This window comes from Epinephelus moara, chromosome 18 (genome assembly GCF_006386435.1).
Source record: "Epinephelus moara isolate mb chromosome 18, YSFRI_EMoa_1.0, whole genome shotgun sequence".
Classification (NCBI taxonomy): Eukaryota; Metazoa; Chordata; class Actinopteri; order Perciformes; family Serranidae; genus Epinephelus; species Epinephelus moara.
In genome coordinates, this window is record NC_065523.1 from 24,239,376 (window position 1) to 24,252,707 (window position 13,332).

The 13,332-nt window shown below is 43.2% G+C and overlaps 1 protein-coding gene across 2 annotated transcripts in view; it reads left to right on the forward strand.

Annotated features, from left to right (window-relative positions):
• prkar1b (protein kinase, cAMP-dependent, regulatory, type I, beta) overlaps positions 1-13,332 on the forward strand; it is a 108,451-nt gene that overhangs the window by 7,225 nt on the left and 87,894 nt on the right. Inside the window, exon 1 of one of the 2 annotated variants that reach the window (XM_050069510.1) lies at positions 12,001-12,168. The exons of the other annotated variant lie outside the window; for it this stretch is intronic. Within the exon in view, the coding sequence (XP_049925467.1) occupies positions 12,073-12,168 (96 nt within the window). The 5' untranslated portion in view covers positions 12,001-12,072. Of the gene's footprint in view, positions 1-12,000; positions 12,169-13,332 lie in introns of those variants that run through there. 2 annotated transcript variants of the gene reach the window in all.

A 13,332-nucleotide genomic window follows, 5' to 3' on the forward strand; every position in this document is an offset into this window, starting at 1 on the left:
GCTGGAAAGCGTTGCTAGGGATGTCTGGAATACTTTGCTCAGCCTGCTGCCCCCGCAACTCAGCTTTGGATAGACAGTTGAAAATGGATGGATGGATTGCCAGGCATAGGTTATGTATTATATTATGGGCCAAGGTGAAGTCTAAACAGATGAGTTTTCAGTCTGTGACAGAAGATTTGCAGAGTTTCTGCTGTCCCGATGTCAATGGGGAGTTTGTTCCACCATTGTGAAGCAAGGACAGCAAACAGTGTTGACTTAGTAAAGCGGTATCCAGGCCCCTGTGTCCAACGTCTTCCAAACATCTCATGCCAATGTCAGGCCTGGAAATCCAGACTCAAATCTAGAAAGATTTTGAGTCTGGCCCTCACCGATACACCCTTCCTACCCAAGGGGCGGCACTAACTGAGGCATTTTAAATGCCGCTGCACGCAATTGGATAGCACGATAGCCAATCAGAGCAAAAAACAAGGTGACGTATTCATTGCACTAAGCCCCATTTGTTTGCCGAACAGTGGGGCTAACTGATATATTATGCTTTTGCCGTATCCCATCGGCAAAACAGCAAAAACGTCTTTCCTGGAAGCGAAGGCTTCTAGGGCAGTCTACTGCTCCTCTCTCAAGGAAAAAGATAAGTGTAGTTGGCGTTAGCGTTTCTTCCAAAGCTAAATTGAATGGACGTGGTCCTTCAGCAGCTGCCATCTTGGCTGTTTACTTTTCGACTCCTACGGTGCAGCGCTGTCGTCATCATGTTACGCCCGCCCAGAGCCCGCCTCTGTCAGATCGACTTATCTGATTGCTCTGATAGGTGCTTCAGCGGGCTCTGCTCGTCGGGGCCAGATTCCTGTGCAGTGCAAATTAGAATTTGCCAGGGGTGGGGCATCTTGATTTCCAGGTTAGCCAACGTCATCTTGATGAAGAATGATGACATTTAGTCGTGAGGTATGGAGACCAGAACCCAATATCTGCAAAACGTCATGATGCTGACATCCACACAACGGGAAATTCTAAAGTCGATAGACATTTAAAATATCGCCAACCAAATTTAACTTATGTCCGATGTAAGAGTGTAACGTCTTTCTGCAACACATTGATGTCTGTTGTCAGCTGGGTTGATTCACACCATGAGATTGCGGTCTTGTACCTATGCTGTGTGTGTGTGTTCATGTGCAAAACAACAGTATGATGATATGTTATCGCTGATGCTTGTGTCCCTGTGTGTAGGTCAAAGGTCAGCTTTTAAAGAGCATATTTTAAGGTAGTAAGGATGCACTGCATTGCTGAGGGAGCAGAGCTTCAACAGTTGTGTTGCTGAATGTTGGTCAGTGAAATCACCTGCTGTATACAAGTGGTTAGACCAAAAAAATACCCTGCGGGCTTTCGGTGCTCTAAAGTCCACAGTTTCCCAACATGATTCCAGTCAAGCCTTCCAAATCTGGGCTTGTGCTGTGAGGTCAGTCATTCGTGGAATTGGAACAGGCCATGTATGTTTTTGTGGTGTCCCAGTTATTTAAGAGGCTTATTGTGCTCCTTTTCTCCCTGCGCAGGGTAACTTTGAGGACAATATTTGCCTCATGTCCATTTAATCTGGATTTCATTTTCTACTTTGTACGGTTATTAAGCTGTATCAGTCCTCTGTTGCTCAAAATATTTATTTTAGTGTCTTAAAATCTTTTGTTTCCTAGTGCCGGTAGAGTAGGACAAATTTAAAATGCAAAACAACATAAAGAATAGTTTTGTTGAATCAAGGTGTCAGGTGTTGCCTCCGTCAGCTCTTGTTCTCCACACAAAGAGATGACACAAAATACACTTTTGCCGTCACATTTTCTCTTGTACTTCACCCTCTGTGTCCGTCTGTGTTTCTCTTTCTTCTCTCCCAGCCGTTTTCGTCAGCACTTGCCACCCACTAGAGGCGGTAACCTAGGCAACAGTAGGAGATAGATAGACTGTAGTCTATCCTGTGTTGAATGAGCCCCTTTATTCACAAAGTTTATTCCATCTCTCCGCTCATGTGTTCAGGTTTTCTTTGTTGTGTGTGTGCCAATTAGATCACCGGGGTATTCTTTCTCCCCCCTTTTTCCAGATCTAACCTAACCTCATTTCATATCTGCGCAGGATCCATTTCATACGGCATTCACAAGCTTATCTAGAAAATCTCTTTTCTCTGTCTCGGTTTCGCCAGCGTCTGCTCTCACAATTTTGTTTGATGTTATATTCTTTCTCTGTTGTCCCCCTTATACACGCTACGCTTTGCTCTCTTTCTTTCTTTCTCTCTCTGTCTCTATTTGATGTCTCTTTTCTACTCGTACACGTGCAGACTTGAGAGAACGCTAAATCATCAGTCTGACTAGTTTGTTTTTTACTTTTGTTTCCGTATAATAACATGTCTTTAGTGCTCAGCTGACATTGTGAATGGGAAGATAACAAGCGTCTCGCTGCCTTTCATGCTGCCTATTTATGCATGGTAATGATGCCTTTGATCTCTACAACAGTAGCTTTAGATGGGCGTTCGTCTCCCCCCACTGCTATCAGCTCAATTTTATGAGGAGGGAACCTTAATTTTTGGCACATTACAGTGTAAAAAGACAGCATTATCTGTGACACCTTAGCTGAGTTTATGAAGCATTATGACAGGGCTGTCTGTCAATGATGTTTCCTGTATGTTTGTGTGTTTGTCGCCGTCATTTACTGTAAGTTTTCGTTCAAGTTTGTTTCTTATTAATAGAAAAGCTTGTTATCTCTTGTGAAAATCAGAGATATAGAAATAGTTTTAAACAGAGATAGAACTTGTAATACACAGGGTTTATTGTTGCAGTGCTCTTGGCCATGATCATGTGCATAATAAGAGATGGTGACTCCCTCTCATCACTCTGCATCATTACGATCTGTCCAACAGGCAGCACCAGCGAAAAGTGCCAGGACTGAATGTGTGAGCGTGGATATGTCACTCAGTGTATCAAGTGGGCAGCTGCCACCGCAGATGTTTTATTGAATTTGGCACATTGCAGCTTCACAAGGCTCAGCAGTGTTTTCTGGCATTGCAGGACTGCCGTCTTTATGAAAATGAATGTGCAGAGACTTGAAATTTGCTTTTGATTCCTGGTTCCTTTTGTAGCACTTTATTTCCACAAAAGATCCTTTACTTTTCCCTCTCCTCTTTCTCTTTCTTTAAGTTTCCCTAAGAACTTTGTATCATAGCAATGTGGGTACATTTACCTCCATCTTCCCAGCGCCCAGATCTCCCTGCTCAACCCCCAGCTCAAATTTTTTCCCGACCCACAGGCTGTTGCTCGTACTACAAATTTGAACTTTGGCACCACGGACACAAAGGCTGAATCCAAATGTCCACCCTCTGGACCTGCAGACTGAGCCCTCGCGGACTTCGGTCATTTGTAGCATGACATATTTACTGTCATCACGTAAAGTCTGCGAGGCCAGAGACTGCAAGATGCTGATAGACAGCCCTCAAGATTGTTTTACTCATTGCCATGGAAACATTCAACTATCGCTGAGGTCATATTCATATATGTCATATACGTCGATATTGAATAGTGCCTACTCATCTGTTCCTGCAGGTAACAAGATATAGCCTTTTTGTGACGGCTACAGGCTACATGCGTTCAAAAACAGAAATGTTTGTAAATAAGGACAGGACTTTAACTCAAAAAACTTGGTATTACTTACATTAGAAACCTTTTTTTTTTTTTCAATCAATTTTTTTAGCCTATTTCACTGCACTGCCTGAGAGGCTGCAATAATAAAATGTAATTTCAGTCCCTCTACAGTCTAGACTTATACATATCTCTGTACTAGATATGGGTGAATATTATTTCTGGCCTTCACAATTCAAGTAGCATTTTAATAGGCCTCGCTATCAATAAGTATTCTACACACGGTAGTTGAACAAATGTCACATCTGTACGGCAATGATTTGTGGGTTATTAAATCAGTGAAGTCTGCACCCCAAGCGGACTCTCTGGAAGTCTGCAGAAAGTCCGCTTGAGGCCCCATGTGGATTGTTTGAATTGTGGATTTGGACAGCCCTCAGCACTCCCGGACTTTGCAGAGTCTGCGAGTCTGCAAGTGCGGTGAAGTGCGGACATTTGGATTCAGCCAAAGAGAATAAAAGCAGATCAAGAGACAGACCCACGCCTCTCTCTCAAACGCAGACCAAATTCCGATCAAATGGCAACACTTAGGCAGTGCCGATCAGATATGAACCAAGATTATGTTGTTGTACTGCCTATTTCTTACTTTTTAGAAACATTGTAGTGCACTGTGCACAGTATTACAAGAGTTTGTGTATGTGTGTTGCCTATCTCAAATGTTTTCAGAAACATATTTTAACTTCCTGTTTAATTGTACAAGATTGTTTGTTACCAGCTGGTGGTGTTTCCCATGTTCAACAACTTCCATTATGTCACCCACTAGCGGGAGTATTTCCAGTGCAGCGCAGTGCATTCTGGTAGTTTTAGGTTTTCTACCTCTTGAGCAAAAGCCCTTTATCTCTGTTTTCTCTGGTCATGTAGCACTGATTTCCAGCAGTGAAACCCTTCTTTCAGATGCATCTCTCTCCTCCTCCAGCAACACTTTGATCAGGAACATGCCACCTGCACTAGCAACCAAATGTTCAGCACATGACAGCCGTCACTCCACCACTCCATCTGTATGTGTGTGGTGCTTGGACGTGCATCTAAGGGCTGTGCGACCCAGGTGCCAGAACAAAAGTTGGCAATGTACGTTTCTGCAAACCACAGATATGTTACATTTGTACATTTTGACAGCTATGTGGTTAACATGTGGTTATGTTTAGGAACAAAAGAACGTGGGTAGGAAAACAAGTTTTGGCTTAAAATAGGGGGTTTGGTCGCTATGAACACGGCTGGACATGTCCCGAACTGTCGTTAAAAAACACCCGCTTTTGTTGGTCTTGAAAAATGGTCACCTTCTCACCACCCTGTTCTTCTTCTGATGAGAAACTCAGCTCATAGACATAGAGCTAAGTCATAATTATGAGCTGCACAACTTTGACATATCTGTAGTTGGCAGAATTGTACAATGCCAACATTTGACTCCGAAACATAGGACCAATTCCTAATGCTTCTTTGTCATCTTTTCAAGTGCTGTTCCCCATTAATAAAGTAAACAGATTTAGCTTCTTACAGTGAAGCCCTTTATATCTTGTCTTTTTTACTTTTTACGTCTCTGTATGTGTATATCTGTTTGCGTGTTGGTATGTGTTATGGCACAATACCCCCTGTGTTCTTTACGCTCACAGGGCTGTCATAAGTTTGTGTCTCATGCTTCACCCCTGGCTTTTTACAGTTTCTCCCATATCCCTCTCGTCGCTCATCTTTTCATTCCCCTCTCTTTCCTCTGCAGCTGAGTCCCTTCAAGTTTTGTCTCATCACGACTAGTGTCCTTAGAGTATCATTGTCCTTTCTCTTGTCTTCGTCTCCACGTCTTCTCTGCTGTCATGTCACACATATCCTTTGTTAACCGTCTCACTCAAACTTGCTCTCTATCGCCATGTCTGCATCCTAAATTGGAACTAAAGAAAGCACATTTCAATTTCAGATTTTATAGTGTAAGGCTTTAAATCATGTAATACATCTTTGTAGTTTGCAACTCATGGTTATTTTCATTATAGGTTAATCTTCTGTTCATTTTGTCCTTTTTATATTGCTTGTTTGTCTGACCAAAACCCAAAGACATTTAGTTTACCATCACATATGACAAAGAAAAGCAGTAAATGTAATCAAACGATTAAAGCTGTAGTTGGTCACTTTTAGAAAAATGAACCTTTTTGTCACATTTCCTGAAACTGTAGCTATACTAACACAGCAATAGCTGAGACAGATAATCTGCAAAACAAAAAAACATCTTTCTCTGCCTTGTGATGCTTCTGATGGCCTTAAAGAAAATGACTTACTTACTTACTGACCCTCATGCCGACAAGAAGTCCAGTGTAGTTTTTTAATCCACAAAATTCGTTCGGGGTATCGGAGGATAACAGCTAGCCGGAATAACAGCTACACTTGAAGTGCATGGAACCCACATTTTGAAAATGTAATTAAACTCCGCTAATCCATTTCAGAAACGTCAGAATGGCTCGTCCGTCGTAATCGAAGTGCCCTGAAGCTGCAGCATGCAAAATTGACTTGAAAAGATGTAATTTACTAGCTGATGGCTAGTGGTGGTGCTAGTTATCAAGTCTTGCGCGAGTTGCCATGTAAACACACTACTCCTGCAGGCCAGGCTAACTGACCACGGTGAGAAATGATGCTATAAAAGTGGAGTAAATGATGTCTTTTCAAGTCAATTTTGCATGCTGCGGCTTCAGGGCACTTGGATTACGACGGATGAGACGTTTTTGAAATGGATTAGCGGAGTTTAATTACATTTTCAAAATGTGGGTTCCATGCACTTCAAGTGTAGCTGTTATTCCGGCTAGCTGTTATCCTCCGATACCCCGAACGAATTTTGTGGATTAAAAAACTACACTGGACTTCTTGTCGGCATGAGGGTGAGTAAGCACTGTCTGTATTTTCATTCTAAAGTGGCCATTTCCTTTAAAGCACATAAATGAACACAACCAATCAGAGCAGCTGTCAATCATGTCAATCGTTGCTCGTAAACGGCAATCAAACTGCCAAACCAGGCAGCTCTGATCAATTATGAATCAAGACTGTGTTACTACATTGCCTATTTTTCAACTTAAGTGTTTTCAGAAACATATTTTAGTGTACTGTTTAGATGTGAAATGAGAAGGTTGGTCTAGCCAGTGGGTGGCGCTTGGTACTTCAGTTAAATGTTTCCAAAATGGAAGCTGGGTCCCAAACTTTTTCATTTTACAGCTAAACAGTACACTAAAGTATGTCTCTGAAAACATGAGACGAGAAAAAGGCAACGTAGTAACAGAATCTTGATTCATATTTGATCAGCGCTGCCTCGTTTGACAGTTTGACTGCAGATGCAAGCAGTGAATGACATGTTTGACACCTGCTTTAGAGACTCCTTGGTTCTGATTGGTTGTTTTTGGTGCTCCACAGTAACAAATGCCATTGGAGGCAGTAGGAAGGGGAGGGACATGATTTTTTTTATTCTTTTGTACTTCTTTCAGCATATGGTGGCAGTTTCAGCAAAACACGATAACTTAAATCAATTATAAAAATAGTTTTTGATTAGTTTTCTGTTTGTTGGCTAAATAGTGTATTCTTTTTATTCTTATTTGTTCATCTCTTATACTATATTATTGTGTTTTATTAATATTTTTTATTTATTTCATTTTTTGTTTACTATTCATGCTATTTTTATTGCATGCTGTGACTACCTAAGCACGTTGTAACTACCTTAAGAAAAGTCATATTTAAATTCAATTATTGCTAGTACTTCATACCCCTGGAACCTTGATGTTTTCTTCTTTTTTTGGTTTTAAAATGTAACAAAACAGCATCAGAAAAGAAAGACAACAGCAGAATCAGGATACATAGGTGTGATGTTTGTGTCTCTACACCTCTACTATATTTAGGCCAGTGTTGCGCTGATCATAGGTGCTTCCCTCAACATTATAAAGCATGTCAAATGTAAACCCTGCTGCATCAGCTCTGCCTGTGGAAAATCCCTTCACATTGCTTTATGGTAGAGACCCTCACTCTCTGTCTGTCTGTCCATCAGTCAATCAGCCTCTGTCTCGCCGTTCCCTGTAAGATGAGAAGCCTTTCCGTGCTGCTAGCCATTCAGCTGTCACCAGGAGCTATCATAACAAATCCGCTAGTCCCTTCAAAGGCCTCTGATTGACAATTTGTCAGAAGGGTTTGGTTGTTTGTTGAGTCCACAGAGAGCATTTAGAGGAGAATTAGGTTTAGCTTTTGATGATCTCCCCTGTCTTTGACTTTTCCTTTTGTTTCTTTGATGTTGTCCCGGTCTTTCTCTTTATCTGCTCTATGACTATTTTGATCAGTCTACATTTGTGTGTACCAGTGATATGTATGCATAAAGCATATTAGCAGCAAAGGTCTAAAGGATTCAGTTCAGCGTCACAAACACTATGTCCCATACACAAGTTTTGTAGCACGGTGTAAATAGTGTCTCCAGCCTCTGTGTTCACTCATCACCACCATGCTGGGAGCAGGGTATTCTGTCAGATTAGCCCAAGGTGCACGCAGTGACCCAGGCCTAAACCTCCTTCAAGGCCCACCCTGGGGCCCCTCCAGGTAAATTGGACCCCCAGCCTCGGATTCCCTGGTGGTCCTTCTTTGTCCTCTGTCATCTGCCCGTCACATCCCTCCTCCCTTCCCAACTTATCTCTGGTTGGTGTGAGAGGAAGAGAAAAAAGTGTCAGGTGTAAAGCATTTCGATCTAAAGCACTAGGAGAGACAGCCAAAGAGATATAGACAAGATATAGATACAGACTCAAGCTAAGGATGTGTGCCTGAGCAGTTAAGCAACTTAATCCAGATATCTTCATTTTCTTTTTTTTAATTCAACATACCAGCAGCATCTCACCGGTAAAGAATTCCCTTTCACTGTTCATTCATAGGCTGCATGGTGTAGTCTTGATTTGAAGCTTGTGTTGTAGATTTACCGAAAGTACTCAAAGAACTCAACAGTGAGCCCTCAATACCGAAAGAACTCCCACAAACATCCTGCAAGCATAAAAACGACTGTACTTGTGATGTGAGGAGCAGGGTATGAGTGTTGCTCATGCTAAGAGGCTGTCAGTTCTCTGTAGCTGCTGTCATAGTGTCGCAACAGTTTACTCATAATTACGCGGGGATGGAAAGGCTGATCCCCACATGTTTACTTTAGACTTAAAGGGATACTTTGGTGATTGAAAATCAGCTTTGTATCATAACAACATGGGTGGTATGTGTAAATGAACCGTGGTTAAACTTCCCTCCATCTTAGCAGCACCCAGATCTCCCTGCTCATCTCCCAGCTTGGATTAAATGTGTCTCTCATCCAGCCGATTTTGCTTGCTCTAGGGCTTCTGCCTAAACTACAGATTGGACTTCCACATTTCCGTATGTCTAGTATGCTTTAAGAGAAAGAGCTGCCTTCCCCCTTCCCCAGACCAAACTCTGATCAAACTGTAAAACTAAGCAGTGCTGATCAAATATAAACCAAGATTCTGTTACTGTATTGCCTATTTCTCACCTAAAATGTCTCCAGGAACCTATTTTAGTGCACAGTGTAGCTGTAAAATGAGAATTTCTGATCAGGGTGGCATACTTTTTCCTGTTTTTGGAAAAACGGAGGCTGAAAAATCTGGGATTAAATTGTAAAACTAAGCAGGCCGGATCAAAAATGAACCTAGATTGTGTTACTGTGTTGCGTATTCCTTGCCTCAAATGTTTTCATAAACATTTTTCAGTCAGGAACACTTTGGTCAAAGAAAACTTTTTTTCCATTTGCAGTATTATATTTGGCATTATGGCTCTGTTCTGGGGCCTCTCTACCTTTTCTCGGCCTATGCAGAAAGCCTCTTCCACACGCATACATGGAAACCCTAAGGTGGAGAGAGCACACTTCTCTGCCCTTCCATGCGCCTATGTGGAAAGACTTAAGGCAGAGAGAGTACACCACTCTGCCCTTCCACGTGCAAACGAGTAAAGCTTGAGGCAGAGAGAGCAAACCTCCCTGCCCTTCCATGTGCTTACATGGAAAGCCTAAGGCAGGGGAGCAGCAGAACAGAGCAGCATCAATGACAAACAGAACCAATTTCAAAAGTATTTGTGTCACAGTTTTATCTAAAGACCATCTTTCATGCAGTGAAATACTTCTTTAAAACTTGGTTGTAGTGTAAAGGGTTAGAATTAATGTTTGTTAATGGTTAACGTTTCAGCAGTTGGATTAGACAATGGATTAGAAAAAAATAAATGTCAGTAATGGAGAACTGCCATTAGGATAGCAAAACAAGTTTGTGTGCATGTTTGTTGCAACCATATAGAGAGTGAACATCATTTCATAGCCAGGAGGTCAGCCCAGCACACACACGCAGTCCTAACACAGCAGCGAACTTTCTGTCCATTGTGGTGCTGTAATGGTGTGGAACAGAGTGATGAGTGGACTGTTAGCTCCGCTGGTGGATCAGCTCTCCATGCTTCATTACCTGTGTGTGTATGTCTGTGTATGTGTGTGCGGTACCTTGTTGTTTTTGGTTCACTCGCATGCTTTCAGCCCCGGCAGCGGAGAGTGAAGTTGCCTCCGTCACTGGATTAGGGCCACCTAAGGTAATCACTTATGGATGCTTCTTTTTTTTCTGACTAATATCAGAAATTAACTTTGTGGAAGAAAAGATATTTGGATTTATTTGTGCTTTGAGCCCTCCGAGCCTCTCTGATGGGTTCGACGCTTTTTGCTCTGAGCGTGATGGGTGGTTGGGCTTGTTAATATTGGTTAGTCATAGCTATTAGGATGAGTTAGTCATAACTTTTTGTTCATGTCTGCTTGGTGCAAATTGGTTCAGGGAATGGACAAAACAGGAGAGGCCCATTTTAATATGACTCATCATCCGTAAATGATTTGAAACTGGAATTGATAATGCTTTAATAACAGTGACTTTCAATCGAGAGAGTGCGGATGGGATTGCATGTGTGTGTCATCTTTTGTCTGTGCCTCCATTCTTTGGTTTAATCTCTGACCCACAGTCACCCACTGTCTCTAATGGAAAGCCCGCTTTCCTTACAGAGCTTCTGTGTCCTGCTTACGCCTGTGTCCTCTATCTTCACTCCTCTCCCTCCTCTCCTGTCCTCTCTGTTTGGCATCCAGCCGCCGATGATGACGCAGGGAGAGCAGAGGAGAGAAGGAGGGAGAGCAAAGAGAGTCTGACATCGGCTTATAGCACTGATTATAGAGTAGAACATATTGGTAAATAAATTAAATAGATGGCAGGGTATTAAAAGAAGAGTGCTTTGCTTTTGGAGAGATATTTAATGTTGTTTGAAATAGAAATGACACCACCTTCGATTGAGATAGATAGCAAAAAGGTAAAAGTTGCAAAAAACAGCTGCAGATGTGTTTTGCTTAGCTACTGTGCATAGCCCTGGAAATGATTAATGGCACTGCCTCACACTGTGTGGCCTGTGTGTTGCCACAGAATAGCTAAAGCAAGAAAAAGTTTGCCTGTGTTGCTGCTAAAGACACATTGTTCTCAGCTCACCTTGGACTAATGGTGCCTCCTGTGTAGATGCGTTTACACACCAAAAGTCATGCTGCACATGTTTTCTGTGTCGCTATGTTTGAGCACTGGGGCCAGAACAGTATGAGGACTTGTTAGAGCCAGACACAAAGTCCTCACTTGATGCCTGACCCTCTGACCTAAGAGGAAAGCGTGTGGGTGGGGCTGGAGATCAGTAAGGAGCGAGAAAGACACTGCATGGTACAGAACAGTGTCTGGCACACAATGGGAATGTATGGGACCATGTTGGGAATGTTTGGGGCCATTTGCTGGTACAGAACATACAAAAGACACGCCATTTGGTCAGAACAGAAGTCCGTATTGACGGGAGTGATGTTTTCGCTTCCGTGAATCACTGTAGATGTGTGAGCAACAGAGAGACAATCTGTCAACAGGCGTCAGAACTGGTGCGTGTATGTGCTTCCTGCTCAGACTCACCACCAACTATTCAGGATGCTCACAGTACCCAGTTGTCATAGTGACGGGGGGGAAGCGAGAGGAGCCCGCTCATTGCGCCACCTGATTGTGAGCGTGTGTGTGTGTGCGAGAGAAAGGGAGAGGGAGAGAGAAAGGGCTGGAAAGCAGAGACAGAGGGTTGCGCAGGAGCGATGGAGAGACAGGCTTTTTGCTGTGATCAGTGTTTTCATCAGTAGTCTCGTTCTTCGGCCGCTGTGTCGTGGGGATTGCAGACATTTTGCCGCTCGTGCTCCCTCACTCTCTCTCAGGCACAAACTTGGATTCTCTGATTGCTCGCACACACACACTCAAAGCTGAGTGCTCACACTCACACACACACACAGCGGTCGCTGTGCTAGTATGGGAAGATGCTGCTGCTGCGGTGTGACATGTGTGTCAGGTGTGTATGAGATGGGGATCCACGTGTGCTGATTCCCATGCACTCTTTGACACACTTTGAGTCGATGCCTGCTGGTGCCTCTGACAGGCTGAGGGACACACAGCACGCCTGGCCAGGGGCCCCCCGTGCCATGGTAAATACCTCTGCTAACAAACGTAACCTTTAGTTAGCCTCCTGGAGCTAACCTGTATGGTCTCATAGAGGCAGGAGTAGACAAGTAGTATGCAACACTGTGTTTGTTGTTGAAGCATGTGTTTTGTTGCAAGATGCTTCCTAGTTTGAGTGAGTGTGTGTGTTGACTGTGTTTGCTAGTTTGTGATTCTGACTTGTAGTTTCTTTCCAGCGTGAGGAGAGGAAGATGTTTGCATTTGCAGTGCTTCAAAGGGAGGGAAGCGTTTGTTTTGGATTTGTGTTTAGAGAGTATGGTGTGTTACCTGAATGCAGACCTTTCCTCCTTGATTAAGCTGGAGTGTGTGAGTGCTCCTCTTCCCCTGCAGTCTGTCTGTGCATGTGTTTTGGAGAGTGTGTGCGTGTTTTGATGCTGCTCTCTGGCTCTGCCTCCCCTCTTCTCCTCCTGCTGGCTGTGTTCCCTCAGGCAGTGACTCTGCGTAAGCAAGAAGTGAGTGTGTATATGTGTGTGTGTGTGTGTGTGTGTGTGTGTGTGATCTGCATTATCACACTGTTTTACACCGACAGCGAGCAAAGCGTCACAGTAACCTTAGGATGCAATTAGCAGGAGAGACACAAAGTCAAACAGAGACAGACTGTGACAAAAAGATCATCAGTGAAAAGTACAAGATGAAGTGTGTCACGAACTGGCTGCTGTTTTGTCTCGTTACAGCATTGCCGTGTTACTGTTCTCGTCCCTGTTACATTATGCTGCCGGGATGATAGAGACAGATAGTTGAGAAAAAATGTGCAGAGAAGTGCTGAGTCGTGAGGTGACAGTTTTGTTTGTCTCCGTTTTCAGGTAATATGACAGTCTCCTCACTGCCACCTCTCGCGCTGGTACTCTGTGTTTGTGTCGTCTGTGCGATCTCTCTGACACAGGTCGTCTCTCTCTTCCTCTCTGTCTCTGTCTTTCCCTCCCTGTCAGTGTATGAGCAGAGTGAAGCAGCAGCAATTTGTGCACCCTCCTCAAGGCACTCGGTAATCACTCTGCTCCCAGCTGCTCCAGGTCTTCTTTTTTTTTTTTCTTCTACCCTTGAAGAGAAAAAAAGTTACCTCTCTTATATTTCATAGAAAATGGTGGATTTAAAATTTGGAGGTGGTGGTATGAACTCAATAGTGGCAAAAA